The sequence below is a fragment of the Diplotaxodon limnothrissa genome, linkage group LG12 (assembly GCF_057381915.1).
Source record: "Diplotaxodon limnothrissa isolate DT_005_m linkage group LG12, D_limnothrissa_male_GT1.1, whole genome shotgun sequence".
In the NCBI taxonomy this organism is placed as follows: Eukaryota; Metazoa; Chordata; class Actinopteri; order Cichliformes; family Cichlidae; genus Diplotaxodon; species Diplotaxodon limnothrissa.
The window spans coordinates 4,588,130-4,607,084 of record NC_140607.1 but is presented as its reverse complement, the minus strand read 5'-3'; the positions used below and the strand labels follow the sequence as shown (position 1 = coordinate 4,607,084).

The 18,955-nt window shown below is 41.2% G+C and overlaps 3 protein-coding genes across 3 annotated transcripts; 1 reads left to right on the top strand and 2 right to left on the bottom strand.

Moving 5' to 3' along the window:
• Positions 1-2,374: 2,374 nt before the first annotated feature.
• On the top strand, positions 2,375-8,554 carry hnf1a (HNF1 homeobox a). The gene is made up of 10 exons (XM_085367052.1): positions 2,375-2,883; positions 3,902-4,101; positions 4,206-4,386; positions 4,535-4,737; positions 4,944-5,086; positions 5,168-5,309; positions 5,387-5,575; positions 5,656-5,762; positions 5,842-5,926; positions 7,796-8,554. Exons 1-10 carry the CDS (start codon positions 2,585-2,587, stop codon positions 7,924-7,926), a joined length of 1,680 nt encoding a protein of 559 aa, XP_085223178.1. The 5' UTR covers positions 2,375-2,584; the 3' UTR covers positions 7,927-8,554.
• A 7-nt stretch (positions 8,555-8,561) lies between these two features.
• lg12h12orf43 (linkage group 12 C12orf43 homolog) lies at positions 8,562-11,546 on the bottom strand. Its single transcript, XM_085367053.1, has 6 exons — positions 11,417-11,546; positions 11,083-11,113; positions 9,427-9,525; positions 9,245-9,327; positions 9,072-9,159; positions 8,562-8,980 (listed from the first exon to the last, which is right to left on the bottom strand). The coding sequence occupies exons 1-6, from the start codon at positions 11,544-11,546 to the stop codon at positions 8,632-8,634; spliced, it is 780 nt and encodes a 259-aa protein (XP_085223179.1). The 3' UTR covers positions 8,562-8,631.
• A 2,730-nt stretch (positions 11,547-14,276) lies between these two features.
• unc119b (unc-119 lipid binding chaperone B) lies at positions 14,277-18,670 on the bottom strand. The gene is made up of 5 exons (XM_085367805.1): positions 18,348-18,670; positions 15,807-15,920; positions 15,205-15,313; positions 14,939-15,111; positions 14,277-14,854 (listed from the first exon to the last, which is right to left on the bottom strand). The coding sequence occupies exons 1-5, from the start codon at positions 18,580-18,582 to the stop codon at positions 14,742-14,744; spliced, it is 744 nt and encodes a 247-aa protein (XP_085223931.1). The 5' UTR covers positions 18,583-18,670; the 3' UTR covers positions 14,277-14,741.
• Between the last annotated feature and the right edge of the window lie 285 nt (positions 18,671-18,955).

Below are 18,955 nucleotides of genomic sequence, written 5' to 3'. Positions count from 1 at the left end.
TACAGGTCACTGGCATGTCTCAGGGAGATAGAGGCAGCTCTGTTACCCTTCCAAATACAGTATAATGCCATCTTCCCAAGGGTGGGGTGGGGTAACAGGAGCTGAACACAAAAAGGTGCTGATAGGCCGAACCTGAGAATAGTATTAGGTGATCCAGGCAGAGAAAGTGAGCATTTTACAGTGTAAAGAGAAAAGAGGAAAGATAAAAGACTACATTAACTCTCAAAGGTTTTCTCCTATTCAGTTTGCCCTCTTTCCTTTCCAGTTCAGTTCCAACTTAGTCTTCCTGCCAACTTATGTTGTCAAAAAACAAGAGGGTGGATTAAGAAAAAGAGAGGGAGAGAGCGGGAGAGACAGGGGGAAGGCAAATCTATGGAAACAATAATATTATTCGAATTCAACAGCCGAACAGTTTAAAGTTTAAACATTAGAGATGGGAATGGTGAACCACTTTCAAGTTGTCCAGTATACCGGAATCATATTTCTACAAGCATATAAATTTCTTTATCAACGCACAGATGTCAAACTCAGCAGTGATTTCCAAGCCTTTGTCCATCTATAATTTCCACAAAGAAAACTGATCAAGAATTAATAAGGGACTCAATAAAGAATCAGATCTATAGTCAAAAATCAATAAGATTATATTCATATCAGAAATGCAAAATGCAGAATTTGCATAGGCCTACTGCTGTATTTTAAAAAAAATGTTTTGCATGCTTTGCATAGAATTTCAGCTTTGCAGCTGACGTGCACGTTTTCTTTGTTTCATTTCATAATGTGCCAAATATGCAAGCAGCCTGGTTTAGCAGCACCCTGCAGATGTGCAGGGTTGCACTGTCGTGCTAAAATAATCACGATGGCAGCAGTTGATGCTCTAAAAGCTGTAGATTTGTATACATCGTTCAGCATTAATGGTGCCCTCACAGGTGCTCTTGGTTACCTCATGCCATGTGCAGTCATGCGCTCCCTGTACTGAACTGCACGCTGAAAACACACCAGGTGGTCTCTCTCCTCAGTTTTGAATTTCACAGCCCACAGGAAGGTTTTCCACTTCACTTGAGGCTGTCTTAAAAGCAGTAAGGCCCAGAGAAGGCAGCAGTGTTTCTGGGTCTTGTTTTTAGATGCATGGCAGAGTTGAACTTTTATTTGTGGATGCATGATGACTGTGTTCACTGGCGGTGGTTTTCAGAAGTGTTTCTGAGCCCATGCAGTGATTTTTCACTACATAATTATGTCTATTTTAATCACAGACACTCGACATCAGTCTTTGTCCTTATGCACAAAGAATGCAGAGATTTTTCCCAATTTCACTGAAGAGTTTAAAGTAAGTTGGATTATTACATAGTTAAAACACGGAATAAAATACATGTGGTCTAAACCCCTTCCCATATTTACTTCTACAAGATTCATCACTGGGGTGCTCTTTGGAAATTTTGCTAACTAACATAATTAAATGTAAGATATTAAAACAGGCGTCTGGGGCTTTTTGCATTACACTTGTCCAATTTCTTGTTGCACTTTTCTTAGCTCTTTCTGGGATGTGCTGCTGGAATCAGATTAGAAATAAGCACATGTATTTCAAACAAGGGAAAAAAAAGAGAAAATCTTGCTCCTTTTTTTAAAGTTTAATTTGTGAAATAGTCACAAGTAGTCGATGATGTCCAAAGTGTTTGACTTGTGCACATTGATTTAAAAAAAAAAAGGGGGGGGGGGGGGGGGGGAGCACAGTGTTAGAGGTCGACCTTAAAGCACTCTCTCAGTAAATGTGGAAATGTTTTAGGAAACTGATGTGCCAACTTATTCCTTTCTTATTCTTTGTCCTTTCTTGTCTTGAACTCATGTTCATGACAGAAAACACTCCACCAAGGCCCCTAACATGAAGCAACTTCCTGAAAGTCTAATGTAAAGATAACACAGCAGCGCCCTCTCCTGGCAGAAAAGACAAATCAAACTTTGCTCCTGCTTAGCTGATCTCCTGCTCCTCCGTGTATTATTGACTTATTTATTTCTTTATATTTTACATATGCATTAACAAATAAAATGTATGGAATAAGAAAAAATAAGAATGAAAAAAGCCCAAAACTATTTTTCTAAAATGTCCTTTCCGTGTGAGAAAAAGCTATACGTAAAAAGCTCCCAACTTTCCAAGTCATGTTTTCCCCCCACTGTCTTATCAGTTTTCTGCTCTGAGAAGTAGACTGTGGACTCTGCCAGTGCAACACCCCTCATTTTTATTTATTGTTTTTAAGATGAACTTTGGTCCCTGCTGAGGACTGAGGGAGAAGGGACAAAGTTCACAGGGCGCACGTAAGGAGGAGGGGGTGAATAGGAGGAAGGTTAGATTAAAAGAAAATTGACCTTTGAAAGCAAAAACAACAAGTGAAAAGCTAAAACCGGACAGCTCTGGACACATCGGGAGGATTCAGCAAAGGAAAATGAAAGTTTACTTTCTCATGAGCTGAAGAGGGACTGCAGATATAAAATAATGCGGCCTGGCACTGGCTGTGTGGCTGTCGTTTGAGCGTGGTAGTGCACATGAGAGCAGTTTGTTTGCGAGGCAGTAGTGAGGTAAGACATAAGACTAATGGAGGTAGAGGAGAGGGCTGAGGCAGCCAAAGCGGGGCCGAGTCGTCTGACGGCCCTGCAGGAGCAGCTGATCTGGGCCCTGCTGGAATCTGGACTGTCCCGGGAGGTTCTGATCCAAGCCATGGGGGAACTGGAACGAAACAGGGCAAGTGCTGGCAACGAGAAGGGAGAAAGGGGGGATGGAGAGAGCTCAGAGGAGGGAGAAATGGATTTCCCGCCACCTATATTCCGAGAACTGGAGAAGCTCCCTCCAGAGGAGGCGTCCAAATTGAGGACTGAAGTCGAGCACCTACTGCAGTAAGTAGATCCTGGCACTTCTCTGGAAGCTTAATGGCAACAGCGACAATCATCCTAATGTCTCGGTAACTGCTATTCTCACTCAGCAGCTTTTCCAGTAGGACCCGGTCGGATAAATTCTGAAAATTGACAACATCCTTGCCACCGCTTCTGATTCTCCTCGTCTTTGTGTTACCTCCCGTGTGTCAAAACCACACACTTGAGAGTCGAAGCAATACTTTACGCATTTACCTGTTAACACCACTATTCCTATTGTCTTCTTACACTCTGTCCCCATGTCTTTACCAAATCCTCCCTCCTTGCCATGTTTCTCTGACTCTCTCTCTGCAGTCTGGCTCTTGGGCGAATATAAAGAGGGTTCCTCCTTTGCTAGTTACTAATTACCCACCCTCATCATTATTCCCTGACCATTTCTTAATAAATAAGCCAAGAGCCTGAGGTGAAGATTAATAGAGCAGAGCTAGTCATGTGAGACTGTGTTTGCGCAACGCATGAGTGATTTTTGTCCGTTCCGTTTTAAGGCCTGATCCTGAAAATATGGAACACAGACATATAAACATTGGACATTCTGTCATAAACATTAAATGTTTAAAAAAGTGGGGGAAAAGCTCGCTCTAAATAGGATTGTTAAAAAAAAAACCCAACTAATTTTTGCCGATACCTTTACCAAAATGTTTGGAAGCTGTTTGAGACTTTCAAAATAATTTGGTGTGTCTTTAATGACGTTTTCAACTTGATAATTAGGAAGTGTTAAATTAGGCTTCATAAATCTTTTACATGTTTTCCATTCCAGTGATCTGAAAGGGCTGGACTTTGTTCCCCCGTGCTCTCTCTTATCTCTCTTTGTCAACAAACCTCTCTTTGTGTGGTCATATTTTACATCCCTACTGATGTGACAAACTGCCTGGTTAGCACTTCTACATATACTGGTATCTGTTAAGGAAAAGTCCACTAAATAAAAATGCACAAAACTATAAGGTGGGCCGTTTTTAAGCTCAGGTGTCTGTCTGTCTGACAGTGAGGATCCCTGGCATGTTGCAAAAATGGTAAAAAGCTACATGCAGCAGCATAACCTACCTCAGCGGGAGGTGGTGGAGTCCACGGGACTCAACCAGTCTCACCTCTCCCAGCACCTCAACAAAGGCACGCCCATGAAGAACCAAAAAAGAGCTTCTCTGTACACCTGGTATGTCAAGAAGCAGTGCGAGATCAGCCAGCGTGAGTACACAAGCCGTGCTGGAGCTCCAAGAGTGCAAAAATAAAAGAAAAATGTGAGGTGTTTAAAAACAACAACAAAAACCATGCTAACTTTTTAAATGTAGAATTTACCAATGCCAAACGTGGCCTTGCAACTGTGAAGGACCAAGGGGAGGACACCAAGAAAGGACGGAGGAACAGGTTCAAGTGGGGTCCAGCATCCCTGCAGATCCTCTTCCACGCCTACGAACGACAGAAGAACCCGAGCAAGGAGGAAAGAGAGGGGCTGGTGGAGGAATGTAACAGGTGAGACGGGATTTTGATTTTGTGTTCATTTATCTTGTTTTTATAGGGTTGCTGTGATTGATCTAAATTCTTGGCATCTGATCATATATTTCTATAGATTTATAACAATTAACACTTGTAATAAAGAGAGTCTGATTTCCTCTTTCAGGGCAGAATGCCTCCAGAGGGGCGTGTCTCCCTCCCAGCTTGCTGGCCTCGGCTCTAACCTGGTCACTGAAGTCCGAGTGTACAACTGGTTCGCTAACCGTCGGAAAGAGGAGGCTTTTCGTCACAAACTGGCCCTCGACACGCCTTTCGGCAGTCAGACTGCCTCATCCTCCAACGCCAACCTTCCACCCAGTCCCGAGCACGGTAATAACCCATCCTCATGTATGGAAATTTGAGAGGGAAATCAGAATGGCTTAGAGACATGACTCTACTGGTTGTGCTGCTGGATGCTCATATTTACCTTTATTCTATTTAGACTTGGAGCAATCGACCAAAGTCAGCTGTGATGTGTGTAAACCACGAACCTTATAAATGTTCTGGGACTGACTGGATGATTGTTGTTTCCCCAGGTGTGAAATACAGCCAGCACATCCCATGCGACACTGTGAGCTCAGCCAGAGGCAGCGGAGGGGAGAGAGTGGGGCATCTCATGGTGAGTCCAGTCCAACTGGAACCAAGCCACACACTCCTCGAGACCCATAACCCCAAGCTGGTGAGAGCTCGTGTCCGGATCCCTCGTGGTTCAATATGCTAAATTACCAGCTGCCCTAAACATGCCATCCTCTGGTTTCAGGTGTCCAGCGGTGGGCCACTACCCCCAGTAAGCACTCTAACCTCCCTGCACAGTCTGTCTGCCTCACCTGCATCCTCACAGAGCCTCATCATGGCCTCAGTGCCCAGCGTCATGAGTCTGGGGGAGTCCTCCCTTCTCATTGGTAACATTGGTTCCCTTTATTTCCCATTTTGTAATAAGGGGAAAAATTCTCAGACCAACGTCAATGCTGTTTCACAGGTTTAGCCTCCACGCAACCTCAGACGGTGCCTGTCATAAACAACATGGGAGGCGGTTTCACAACCTTGCAGCCCATCTCATTCCAGCAGCAGCTTCACGCCTCTCCTCAGCCGCCAATACCACAGCAGCTTCAGAGTCACATGGCTGCCAGTCCGTTCATGGCAACCATGGCACAGCTGCCATGTCACAGTAAGACTGCAGTAACATGAAGACTAGAGCTCAACATGTCATCCCCAAGTAAAGATTCATTCATCTGTTTGTCGTTCCAGTGTACAGCAAATCGGATTCGCCCCAGTACCACCCGTCCAGTTTGCTCTCGCAAGCCATGGTCATCGCAGACAGCAGCAGCCTGACCAGCCTCACTGCTGTCAGACAGGTACTGGGACTGACCAGAGCTCAGTCTGTTCAGAGCATCTAGTTTTAAAACCTAAATCATTGATTTTTGTTTCGGGCAGATTCTGACCACAGACCCTGAGGAGCAGGAAGACGCACCTTTACAGGAAGACTCTCTAAACATGCAACCACACTCACCTGCACCAGGTACAAAGATGTAAACAGCATGTAAATGTAGGGACTGATAAAGGGATAGAGATTGATGATATGATGTTGACAGGAAAGTTGGATATATTGCAGGAGACCAGAGCTCTTTCTGTCACCTGGATTCACTGACAATCAGGAGAAACGGTCCCACGAGTTGATCAAGGGTTCATATGAAAGGGGTGATGTTGGCAGGGTCTGAGCAAACTGAAAGGGGCGTTTTACAAATCATGACTTCCACAAAAAAATGATTCACTGGAATTAAGACTGATTGTGCTATAAATCACCAGATTATCAATTTTCTGCAGCATTCATCTGATCCTTTTAATAACAGTCGTATTTATATTTATAGATCTTTAATCACCATTTGATACCTTTCTCATTCCCGTCACAATGTGATGCAGTTTGCACTTCATTCGGTGGGTTTAATAAGGCACGGCTTAACACGCCGAACATTTAAAACTTATTCATCCAGCAGAATAAAACATGCTGCGAATAAAAGCATCAGTAAAAATGTGAAACTGAAACTCAAAACATAACCGGCTCCTGACAGTTCGAGTTTTATTCCTTCAGCTGGAGACTGGGTGCCGTTTACAGCTTGAGAGTAAAGACTAAATATAAAAATAGAATTCAACCTTAGTGGAAATTTGATATGAGGTCTTGAAAAAATAAAATTGTTGTAAAATTGTTTAGCGCCGACAGGAATAAAGTTGCATGTAAAAATCTATATTTACATATTCATTATTACCGATGCTCCATGAACTTGTTCATGCATGGAGATCTGCCTGATTCCAGGGATAGTGATGCTATTTTTGGGAGATTTGGTTGGTCAGGTGGTCCAGGTAAGGTTCACGGCATAAGATTAGATTAGATGAAACTTTATTAATCCCTTGGGTGGGTTACTTCGGGAAATTCAGTTTCCAGTAGCACAGCAGCGACAGAAGTTGCGTGTTACAGATACAATAATGGGGAATGAGAGTAAGGATATAAGCATAAGTTACCATGGCAAAAAGTGAACCACATGCAGTACAGAACACCCAGAGTTAACCCTGAAGTTATCTGGATAAGCCAAAATCTGGCTTCATAGTACAGGCCTCAGGTGGAAGCAAACCAAGGCCATGAGTATTGGAGGTGGATTCAAGATGTTCTACCGTGCTGTAGACAGGAAGAAAAATGGATTAGGGGTGATCCTGAAGGAAGATTATGTGAAGAGTGTCAGACAGGCTCACGAGTTTGAAGCTGGAAATCGAAGGGGTGATGCTAATGCTTTGGAGAAGATGGTTTTGACAAAATAACAGGAGGCCGAGCTGGTGTTAAGATTTTCATTGGGAGTGAGCAGGATGGACAAGATTAGACGCTGATTAGATGTTGAAGATGGAGCTGCCAGGGAGGAGGAAAAGACAAAGAGCACAAAGAAGGTTCATGGATGTAGCGAAGGAGGACGTGCAGAGGGTTGGTGTGACAGAGGAGGGTGCTAGAGGTGAGATGGAGGCATATGATCTGCTGTAGAAACCCCTAAAAGGAGCAGCTGAGAGGAGACCATGAAAGCAGACGACTGGTTCAAACACTGCACAAAGCCAAAAGCTGACATTTACCCATTACATGGTGCATAGAGCAAGGCTGGCTACGGCGCATAAGCCAACAGGGTGGTTAGCTAGTCCATCAGAGATGTTTCATTATTTACTTCTTATCATGTGTACATCAATTGACTGATATCAGCAACTCTTTTTTTTACCTTCTACACCTTCACAGAAAAGAACCCAAAGATAGACTCTCAGATGTCTTTGTAGCCTGATCCTCATAAATGTCCCAACACAAACACTGTTTTCAAACAATCTGAAGCCTCTTTTCTTTTCTTTTTTAAATTAACAGTTTCATCCGAGAGCCTCGAGCTGTATCCTTCCTCTCAGGCGACAGAAAGCCATCAATCTCACCTCCTCTCACCGTCTCCGACAGAAATCAGCTCCTACATCCCTGCACAAATGGTTTCCACAGCACAGTAAAAGAGTCTCCTGACTGTCAGCTGGATTCAGGAGTGAATCGGGACGTATGCCATGTAAGCTTGGGGCCAGTACTACAAAGCAAGTTCAAAATACCCAAAATACTGGCTTCATCCACCCCAAGATCAGCATTCAGAATAAGTAGTCACCCGAAAGCTGTTATGAACTTGATGCGTCAAACCAGGGTCTTTCCAATCTAGATCTGACCAATCAGAAACGTGGACAAGCAGTGCAACTAATTTTACAAAAGAAGATAAAACTACAGAAACAGAAACACGAGCAGGTAAGGTCTACAGTGTAGGTTACCATGAAGATGTACCAAAGTAAGAAGCAGGTCGCCTTCGTAACACTGAAAACCCAGAGTTGCACCTGAGCGATGACACTGTTTGACTCAAACGTCAAACTGTCACTGAAACGAGGACACAGGAAATTCACTCGACACAGAAAATCAACGGAAGATTAACACTGACGTGTATTTTTTTATTCAAATATTTGTAAATGTTTTAGAATTTAAACAAAATGTAAACTGATCTGAAACTTGTCATCAGCATGTTACCTGCATTTTTTTAACTCACCTTGAAATATTTTCACTTTTTTGTTTTAACATCATTAATGACAAAGTAAAGACCAATCCCAGCTTTTGAATAAAAATATTTTAAATCTTTGAATTCACCGTGGCAGAAAGTCATTTAAAAAAATAATTAAAAATCAGTGCAATGCTTCTTCCTCTGCGTTTTCTTCTTGCCTCTTCTTCTTCTTTTTCCGTTTTACTTTGACTTGCATGTGTTCCCGTTCTGAGTTTGTGAGCTCACCATTACTCTGAGCATCAGGAGTAGAATCTGAGTCCACCTGTTCCCCATCCTCCTGATTCTTCTTCTTCTTCTTCTTCTTCTTAACGCGGCTCTCTTCTCCCTCTGTATCCTTCTTCTTCGTCTTTGTCATTTTTACCGAGCAAGGAGACTCCATCGAAGGGGGTGAGAGCACCAACGAGGGTAACAGATCTTTGACAGACACCGCTGCCTCTTTCAGCCTCATTTCCATCTCATCATCGCTGTCGCTGAAGGGCAGAGAGAGAAAGAATGTCATACGGAGGGAAATAAAAATGAATCAATAACACAAGGAAGAAAACATTAATAGAGATGAAGAACCTTGAGCTGGGAGCAGGCCGACGCCTTACGGGGGCGGGAGGATCTTCAGCTTTCTTTCCTGGGACTGATGTAGAAAACAGACGAAATCCTAGAAGAAGAAAACTGTCAGGTTTAAAGAGATGAACACAAGTTCCCATAGAAACAAAATCTTCTTAAAGAGCCAGAAACTTTACCTTCCTCCTCCTCCTCATCATCTTTGTTACATTTAGCTGGTTCTAAACAGGATGAAGTTTGAGGCTTTATCTCTGAAATACAACTGACAGGCAAATATAATGGTTAATAAGATAATCTTATGATTATCAATTATTATAAACAAAAGGGGTTTTTTTTGTTTTTTTGTAGCCAGAGTCGTTACCTGTCAAGAAAGTGTCCTAACTTTCTGGCAACATGCGTCTGGAATCCTGGCGTGACCTGGAGCTCGTTGCCATCATGTTCATGGTCAGCGACAACGAGACTGTTATACAAAAAAACTTTATGAAGCTTATTTTATTTCTGACATTCATATAAAAAAACAAAACAAAAAACAGATACCTCTGTACTTGCCTACTGAGATAAAGGATCTACAGCCTTTTGCAAAAGTCTCGAGCCTCTGACTCTGAACTCTCAGGCAGATTTTTCTGCCCTTTCTTTCAGTAATCTGCAGGAATATTTCTCCAGGCTTCTTGGAGGACATTTAAAGCTTTTTGGATGTTTCTGCAAGATTCTCTCACACTCTTTCACTAATGTTATGGTCTGGCCTCAATCTACGACTGATAGTATCCCATTGTGTGTTTTCTTAATTATGTAAGTTTTACTTCATTGCCAATTTTGACAAGATCCCCAACACCACTGCCCAAAACCCCCAAATCCTCTGTATAGACACTCACTGCTGTACCTCTCTCCTGACCTCCTCCGTACATATTAACAATTATTTGAACAATAAAATTCAAATTTGGATTCTTCCCTCCATCAGATCTGTTGCCAACGATTTTCAGTCCAGTTCTTGTGTAATTTAGCATGGGTTCTTGATAGCCACACTTCCACTGAGACCATTTGTTATAAGGCTTCATGAACAACAGATGGATCAACAGAGGGGCATCACTCAGGTCAGGTCTTTGCTAAACGTTTTCCTGTTTTTAAGGGCATAACTTTCAGATACTGTTCATCTGTTGTAGATATTTTTAGTTCTCCATTTGTTTCATCTACTCGTATTTTTTAAAGACACGCTATGAACCATGCCAAGTTTTTGGCCAATAACTTTTTAGTAATCACTTTGTTGGCGTAAAAATATTATTTTGTGGCTGCCAAACTGTGTTTTCTTGGGGATTTTTCATAGTTTCAACTAAAGAAATGGTAACAAGTAATGTGTTTTTGTGACAGGCTGCTATTAAAGTGCCTAAAGACACAATGTTGTGTTAATCAATGTTAAGTGGCTCAACAAACAAACAAGGAAAGACAACATTCCTTTGAAAATGATCAGGCACAATGACTGAACTGAAAGTGAGTGAAAAAGTAACCGATGTCCAAAGAAACACTGAAAGACCTTCTGAAAAGCCCGAAGAACTATTGCTCAAGACTACTTTAAACAATTCTAAGCAAAATATAAAGAAATCAGGGTTGGTTCGAGTTAAAAACATTAACTTGAACCAACAAATTATTATTACGCAATGCGAGATTAATTTGCAGAACAGATGGATAGTCATAGCTTACAAAAACTAATTTTAAGTACATCTGGGGGTTTTTTTTTTTCACATTAATTGAATCTAATATCATTACAATTTACTGCTCACATTGGAAAGACACAAAGTTCACATACAGAGCTTTTGTGCGTGAAACAACAACAGCGTGTTACATCTTTGTGGGTCAAACAACCAAATCTGGAAATACTCTAAACCTTTCATACATTTTCCCTCCTGTGCAATAGTGAAAGGAACAACAATGTATTCTGTTGGAACATTGAAGCAGTTTTCACACTTGGACGGATATTTAACACTAAAAGAAGCAAATGGATATTTTAAAAGGTAACACTTACCGCTTTGACTCTTTCACACTGGCATCCGCATCTTAAAACACAGAGAGTTAGTGTCTTTAACAGAGCTACACTGCAGCTGATTAAACCCGCGCACTGTGTTGATTTAGCAAGCTCAGGGGCTAGCTAAAGCTGCGCTATGCTCTTAGAGTCTTACCGTAATGTTTATTTGTAACCAATTAAATAAATTTCATTAGAAAATGTTACTGACCGACAGCTCTTTATGCATGGACTATAAATATTGTGGAAACTTCTCCGGGGTACCTGTTGGGAACGGCTAGCGGTGCACGTATGCTAGCTTGGCCCCTCGGTTCAAACAGAGGAGGCAAACACTAACCTTTGCTTTTGACAGCCTTCGTCTCCCAAACCGCCTCCTGACATCTTTTAAGTACTTCGTCGTCACTGCTGCTGGAGTCGTCCGAAACCCCAACCATCTTTTTAACGGGGGCCGCCATGATGAAACACATGTGCAGCTACTAGTGTTGTGTTTTCAGCAGAGGATTCTGGGTAATGTATTTTGTTACCCAGGTGAGAAAAAACCCCAAAGCGTTCTCAGACTCATCACTACTTTCATTCCGTTTTAAGAAACGGTGGTAAATCAAGGTTAAATATTATTTTCAAATTACTTTTCAAATGGAAATCAGAGTTACATTTCTGGGTCCTGTTTTCTTCCTTTTTCCTAGAGTCACTATCAAAACTATTCAGTGGGTCATGGCATGTTTGGGGTTTTATGAGGTGTGTTTATTTTTGTCTCAATATTTGGGAATTCTGTGCAGACCCACATTAAGTAGGACACATGGTCACTCTAACTTGGACAGGTCTCACAAGCACATCACCTTGTATGCATTTTGTTCAGCAAACTTACAATGTGATATTCAAGTTTCAAGGTGGAAAAACAACATCCCTTATAACTCATTTATATTGAGACTAAGAGAGAGACTAGTCTTGGCACACCTCAGAACAAATGTGAAAACATCACTTTACCCTGCAGGTTGCATAGAACTTAATCATGTATCATGTAGTGGATAAATCGACAACATGATACAGAGAGTTTACTGCAATTTAGACAAAGCTGCTCCTTTAATTTCTCAAGTGCAATTAACACGACTCAGAAAGAGAAGCTCCAGGAAATGTCAGTAAGCATATCCACCATCAGTAATCTAGCATGGATTAGTGACAATCTGACAAGAGAGGTTGTGATATGTGAGACTGGGCAGTGCTGTGTCTGATTTGGTGATGTGCAGTATAGGAGCTCCACAGAGGACTTTGTCATTGCTCATATTTCAGACTTTCAGTACAACCCTGTGATGCCACCTACAAAGACTGTGCAGTGTTTAGCTCTAGTAGTGATGGCAGCAGGGGGGGAGTAGTACAGAGCACTACTTGATGATTTCATAGAGTGATCTGGAAGGAACTGTCTCCTGAATGTGAGTAAAACCAGAGAGATGGTGATGGGCTTAGCATCTGCCCTACTGGAGCACGGGCACTTTCTCTAACAGACTGATTCAGCTCTACTGCCAAGAGGACAGAAACAGTTAAACTTTCCCACCACATGTTATGATCTCTTGTAACACAATACATCTGCCTGGCACAGAGACATCTGTCAGATATTAATAAAATATTAATTTTAAAGAATTTCCAAAACATAGGGTAAATAAAGTACTTTCCATCTCATTCATTCACCCATTTTTTTATTTATTTACAACAAATTGGATAAGATGAACATTAGCAAAATTAGCCAATATAAAAACTGGTGACCATGCAGCAGGTGACAGAGTCCAACATAGGAAAAAAAGAGAAGGGCACAGTTGACAAAAGGGTGCCTAATGTGATATCCCATTTGTTGTGGGTATTAACGGACTGCATAATATGTTGTCACTGACTCTTCCTCACTGTAATCATCCTGTTTTATAGAAGGTAATGCTACAAGAATACAGAAAAAGAACATCAGGAGGCAATTTTACATCCCTTCAGCTTTCTGCCACGAGTGGACAAGAAAAGGAGACTTCTGCACATTAAAGGTGAAAAAAAAAAAAAAAAAAAAACTGGATTCAAGGCACATAGAGTCAATAACAGTACAGTAGGAAGAAGTCCGGATGTGTGTATGCATGACTGAAATGCAAATTAACAAATACACTTTAAACAACCATTTGCAAGGTTTCATTACTATCTCCTGCCTTGCAGGTTTTCATTTCAGTAACATAAATTCAAACAAAACCCAACTATGAAGAGAAATCCACGTTTCACCTGGAAATCACTCTGCAAGTGGAGCCCAATTTCAAACTCTTAACTGCTGCCGTTTTGAATAAATTACAGACAACTTTTCAGCATAATGCAATTCAGAGCATCACAGTAAGTAAGGTATTCCTTCTAGCAGGACTGGCATCACATGAAATTGTGCACACTGGAAAACTGGTGTAAAATTTGAAAAAGACATTCGTATACAGATGGGTTAAAATTTGCACAGTCACCAGTATCATCGGTCAAACAGGTCAATGACTGCATCTACCCCAGTGCCTCATTAAAAATAGATCCAACTACCAAGTTACCTCCCTCTGTACTGTCAAGTTGTGTGCTACTGTGGTATTTCATTAGTAAACTGAGAAGGCAATCTCAAAGGAGAAGAGCGTACTAACAGTTCAATAGGTATACCACATGTTTGGCCAAACGCTGCTAAAGAGTGGGATTCACAGCACTGCTGTGACAAATAAACAAAGGATGAAAGAACTATGCAATTGTACAAAGAAGGCAGAAAAACACTTCTAAACATGGACGGCACATAAAAGAAAAACATTTAAAGTCTAGTAACTAGATCTATCCCACAGTTTTCATAGAACAAAGACATGGGAAAACTTTTGTTATAACAATCTAACCGATTGTAGCAGAATGAACATCACACCTGGAATTATTTAAAAAAACAACAACAAACAAACAAAAACAAAACAGGAAAAGGGAGAAGACCATTTTCGAATTAAGGGATATTCTACCAAAGAAGAAACTGGTCATCTTGTACTTCATAAAACGGACACCAAGCTTAAATATCTGACAAACAGTAGCAACTGCTCTCAACTCACATCTGAGGAAGAATCAAACAAATACTAATGCTACATCTATTGATAAAACAAGACCGAAACACCTACATAATGCTTGTTTTTCCATAAAGGAAACACAATTGTCACTTGCAAAAGGTAGTTCAGCTCAAAAATAAACAAACTTATTACATCAGTAATTAAATGAAAAACTAACGTAGTCTACAGACGTTACCACTATAGATGTGTTACTCAAAACTGTCCCTTTCCAGCAGAGACAGCAGGAAATTAAGGCAAAAGTGTTCAAGCAGTTACATTACACATGTATGACAATCCAAAAGGAGAACAGAAAGGTTTCAGTCAGATATAACAGCGAAATACTGAATTAAACATTCTCTCGGACTCCCAGAAACTGAGCTCTGTTCGGTACTGATGAATTGATCCATGATTTCATATGAAGGCAGATATGGTTGGGTTTTTTCCTGCTTCTGTTCCTTTTTTTAAACTATGGTGCTTTATTCCGATAAAGAGTGAATACTTCTGTCTCTGCCCCATTTATTGAGGGGCACAATCCAGAAAATCGGTCTCCTGGGAGCTACTGCATCCTTTTTAAACACGCCCCCCCTTCAGGTATTACAGACCACCATTGTAGGCATAGTCTGCTTTGTTGTGCATGATGAGTTTATTATCCACAAAGTAGAAACTGTCTGATCTGGTCTCATAAGGGTGTGCCACCATTTGACGAACTAGAAAAGGAGAAGAGCACACCATCAATTAAGAAATAAAGATATACAGATCTGGTAATATGAACAAAAAGGAGCAGAACTTACTGAGGTCGTCAGGAAGCTGCGGGAACTCGTAAATGTGTTCACATGTGTTGCAGCTGTTAGGAATGCAAAAACCGAAGTCAAAGTCGAAATTCTTCAGAAGGCGTCCCTGAAAGTAATGCCGCTCAATCATACGGAAGCTGTTAATGGGGCGGTCACCCACTGTGAACTCCACTCTGCAGAGAGGGGAAAAGAGACAAATTAAGAAACTAAATAGACACCTGAGGCTGATCGTGATGCAGTCACACTGTTGTAGTCCATTTACTCACGTCGCACCAACCGTGCGGAGTTTTAGGAAGGCTGGTGTAAACTGGTATCTGACAAAACGCCCCGCACTGGTGTCTGGATCGCCACCCTCCTCTTCACTCTCCACGGGTCCTGACACAGAAGACTAATTCAGCTGACTGGCATACATGCTTTACTGTAGTGCTTGAAATATACATAGGGTGTCTCTTTTCAAGTTATGATCATCCATCAAAAGGCTCTGATACAACTGAATGAGCACAGTTTGAGATGGTGGCGTCAAATCAAATCGGCATTTAAAGAAACAAACAAAAATCTAAATACATGCAGAGGATGCGTTACTAGTGAAAAGGGGAAGCAATAGTGCTTAATCGTGGGTCCTTCTTTTTAGACTTCATGTGTTTTGATAGATTTACATTTGAGATAAAAGTAAGGATACCAATACACAGCTGGGCTGCAGCTCTCGTGCTTGGTGACAATTCATCTTTTTAAATGCATGATAACTAAACAGCTTTAACATGTTTGCATGGATGTATGATCATTTCTGTTATTCATTCAGGTGTGTTCTATATTTTTAAACAATTTTAAGCTTGGTAACATGCAGGCAAATTTTGAGTGTATCACTTACCGCTGTTAGGAGGTTTGGCGATTTCAAAGAGCACTGTTCCTGTCTCAAGATCTCTGATTTTGAAACGTGTGAAGTCAATGTTGTAGATATTATCTTCAGGTCTGCAAAGATAGTCTGGAATGTGGAAGGAAAAAAAGCAAGTTAAGCCAAGACAATCAACTTATGCAGTAAACGTGAGGGAGTTTAACCCTCTGCAGTCAAAGTGATCGTGTTTAGTAACACTGATGTTAACTTTTGCCTTGTTCCAGAGTGGGGTAAACAGACTTTTGGAGAAAAAAAATGTAAATAGTTTTTGATGTGTGACAGTTTGAATGGTTATTTAATTTCATTGCTGATTGACAAGATTTGGTGAAAAATTTAATGAGAAAAAAAAAAAGCACATTCTCATTGCCTAGAATTAAGATTAGTGTTATCACCGTTTGTGAGCTTAGACGTCAACTAGCAAACAACTACTAGAAAATAGAGGTCCCCTTATTTAAATTCTTCTGTATTGAGGTTTCTCATTTGATGTCATGTTCACATTTTAAGAGATTTATCTGCCTCATTGGATGTGATTACAAGCCATGTTTGCTAAATTGGATGCAAAGAAGGTGCTGCACCAAAAACCTCCTAGTGATTGCTTTGGTTTCTAGCAGACTGTCATAGCTGCCTGACGTTTTTCAAATTTGTCTGCAAACACTTGCAAACTACTAGCAAAGCAGTAGTAAAAGTATGACGCAAATGGAAATGGAGACGATTGGATTTCAAAGTAAAAGCATGTGGCTCTGGAGGCAATTTGGATTGGACTTTTTTCAGTTTTACTACAGCTCAGAGAGAACCCGACCGTTGCTTGCAAGGCCTCAATGATCAGTCTCTTGGTATGTGTGACTGGGGCTTTAGTAATTACTTAATCAGATACTACCACCAACCTCCAGCAACAGATCAGGGAATACCATTTTTTCACATCATGACTAGAGTCTGCATTGTCACCATGATTGTCACACATCCAAAATAGTGAACACGTTAACGACATGTGGTTGCGCAACTGAAAAACCTCAATATAACAACTTTGTGAAAGTCACACAACTGTTTGGAGCACAAAGACTGACCTTTACTTAGAGAACTGAGACAGCACTTAAGGAGCAGTCAGGCTTTCAGAATCTGTTTTTCTGGCTCCTGCAAACTTCAGTAATGGTGACTAATGCTATAGAAAAAGGTTCTAGTGTTCAAACAATGGCAGTGAGATAGAGCAGAAGTAATGTCATTGTTGTCTGGGTGAGAAAAAAGCTAAAAAACAACATTAGTCACTAGCTGCAGCTGTAGTCAACTGGGTGTCCGATGACAAACCATGGGATAGGGTTCAAGCAGGTTACTACATGGGTGAAGGTGATGACGGTTAGGGGAGAAAATGAAAGAAGCCAGCAATCCAAATGAATTACTCATTAAATAACTGTGTGGAAAGTTGGTCCTTTATATTGATGAACACACAACAGGCACCATAACATTCAGAATTTGTTCCAAATAAGACATGACCTGGGAGAGGAATCCTTATGTTTAGGAAGCCGGTAGTAAGGACTAATGTAAAATATCACAGCATTACAGTGTGTGGAACAACTGCACAGACGAACAAAAAAAAAAGCACATCAATACATAATTACACAAGTTTGTTCAAAACAACAAACTGCATAAATATAGGAAATGCTCCTCCCAGAGATCGAGTTGTCTCCTTATGTTCTAATGAAGCCTTGTCTTAATTTTCTTTTTTAAAAATCAAGGCAGGAAACCCAAGCTGAATGTATTCAGTAAGATTCTCCTTTTTGTGAAAAAGGAGTACAGCCCGAGAAATGTAAACTTCTACCTACTGCTGTTCAGGTACAGTATCTACATTATATGTAGAATTTAAGATTATTTCATATCGTTTTTACATACTGTACATAAAGCCAAAGTGTTGTAATTACACTTCCCACTTTGTTTTTGTTTTCTTAATATGAAATCATCCACTTGTGTATACTTTACACATAATAAACTAAAATCAAAACAAAGGTTCAACTGATCATTAACTCATTAACAGCCGTGTCAGAACCGAAACTGTGTGCTTTATAATAACTTACTTAATAAACGTGGGTGAGTAGAAGATTCTAAACCTAAAAGTTTAGTCACTACACCTCCAATTGGGAAGAAATGAGAAGAAACACAACAGTACACGTATCTGCCAAACACACTTACTAAAACAAGTTGTTAAGATAATAATAGGCTTTTAGCTGTTTGACCTCCCCAAGCCAGCGTGGGGTGCCCTAAACAATGCTCGCTTTGGGGCTTCAAAGTCCTACTTGCACCCTTGCAAAACCCCCAAAACCCCCAATGAACCCGTGCTCGCAGAATCACCAAAGTAACACATGTAGTATTTACCTTATGAACACATTTAGAAAACGTACCCTTTGGTCGACTGCTCTCAAACTTATTTTCTTAACGTTAGCCACAATTAGCATAGTGCGTAGCTAGTTAGGCGATCAAATTTCGCCGCTTTCAGCAATGCGCAACTTTACGTTGCCATAACATTACCTTCCGTAACAGCCCGGAGCCCGAGGACATGGTCCGGGGTGATATCTCTTCCTAGAGCCCGGAGTTCATCCTCTGTGACCACAGGCCACTTCTCCGTTTGGCTGCGCCTCGACTTCAGCTTCTTCAGCATTCCTCCGCCACTCTTTCTGTCCCTGTGGTTGCTCTCCGTGCCGGTGTCTGCGTCCTTCGGGCCCTTGCTGACTGTTTGTAAAGGTTTGTTTCGGGAACCGTTCATTTCGGACAGCGCGGCAACAATGAAATGAGGAGCGGAGCCTATGAATTTGGGAGCGATTTAACAAACTAGGAGGTAATCTCAAGATGGCGTGAAACGTGTTAGGGAGATGGTAACGCGAGGTTGTGATTGGCTAAGATCGATGGAGGTTGCCATAGTTACCCCAGGGGTGTGAATGGTTTAATTTCCGGGCCTTTCCGTTTCCTTATGAGCTGCTTGCGTTGTTTAGCTTTTAACACACTGGAGTGATCTGATTTGACGACCGTTTTATCTTTTCTGAAAGCCACCTATCTACCAGTTCTTCCGCTTTTGAAATATATTACCCTTTAATTTTTTTTGTTCGGATGTGTTGTTGGGCCCATGTAAGTGTCGAATA

What these genes read in the sequence shown, in the direction of transcription:
- hnf1a (XM_085367052.1), top strand. Translation starts at nt 2,585, where the DNA reads ATGGAGGTAGAGGAGAGGGCTGAGGCAGCCAAAGCGGGGCCGAGTCGT. An exon ending in CTGGTGGAGGAATGTAACAG is followed by an intron (nt 4,387 to 4,534) that starts GTGAGACGGGAT and finishes TTCCTCTTTCAG; the next exon opens with GGCAGAATGCCTCCAGAGGG. An exon ending in TCCACCCAGTCCCGAGCACG is followed by an intron (nt 4,738 to 4,943) that starts GTAATAACCCAT and finishes TTGTTTCCCCAG; the next exon opens with GTGTGAAATACAGCCAGCAC.
- lg12h12orf43 (XM_085367053.1), bottom strand. Translation starts at nt 11,546, where the DNA reads ATGTGTTTCATCATGGCGGCCCCCGTTAAAAAGATGGTTGGGGTTTCG. An exon ending in GAAGGCTGTCAAAAGCAAAG is followed by an intron (nt 11,114 to 11,416) that starts GTTAGTGTTTGC and finishes CTGTGTTTTAAG; the next exon opens with ATGCGGATGCCAGTGTGAAA. An exon ending in TGATGAGGAGGAGGAGGAAG is followed by an intron (nt 9,160 to 9,244) that starts GTAAAGTTTCTG and finishes TTCTTCTTCTAG; the next exon opens with GATTTCGTCTGTTTTCTACA.
- unc119b (XM_085367805.1), bottom strand. Translation starts at nt 18,582, where the DNA reads ATGAACGGTTCCCGAAACAAACCTTTACAAACAGTCAGCAAGGGCCCG. An exon ending in GCTCCGGGCTGTTACGGAAG is followed by an intron (nt 15,921 to 18,347) that starts GTAATGTTATGG and finishes TCCACATTCCAG; the next exon opens with ACTATCTTTGCAGACCTGAA. An exon ending in GCAGCTTCCTGACGACCTCA is followed by an intron (nt 14,855 to 14,938) that starts GTAAGTTCTGCT and finishes CTCCTTTTCTAG; the next exon opens with TTCGTCAAATGGTGGCACAC.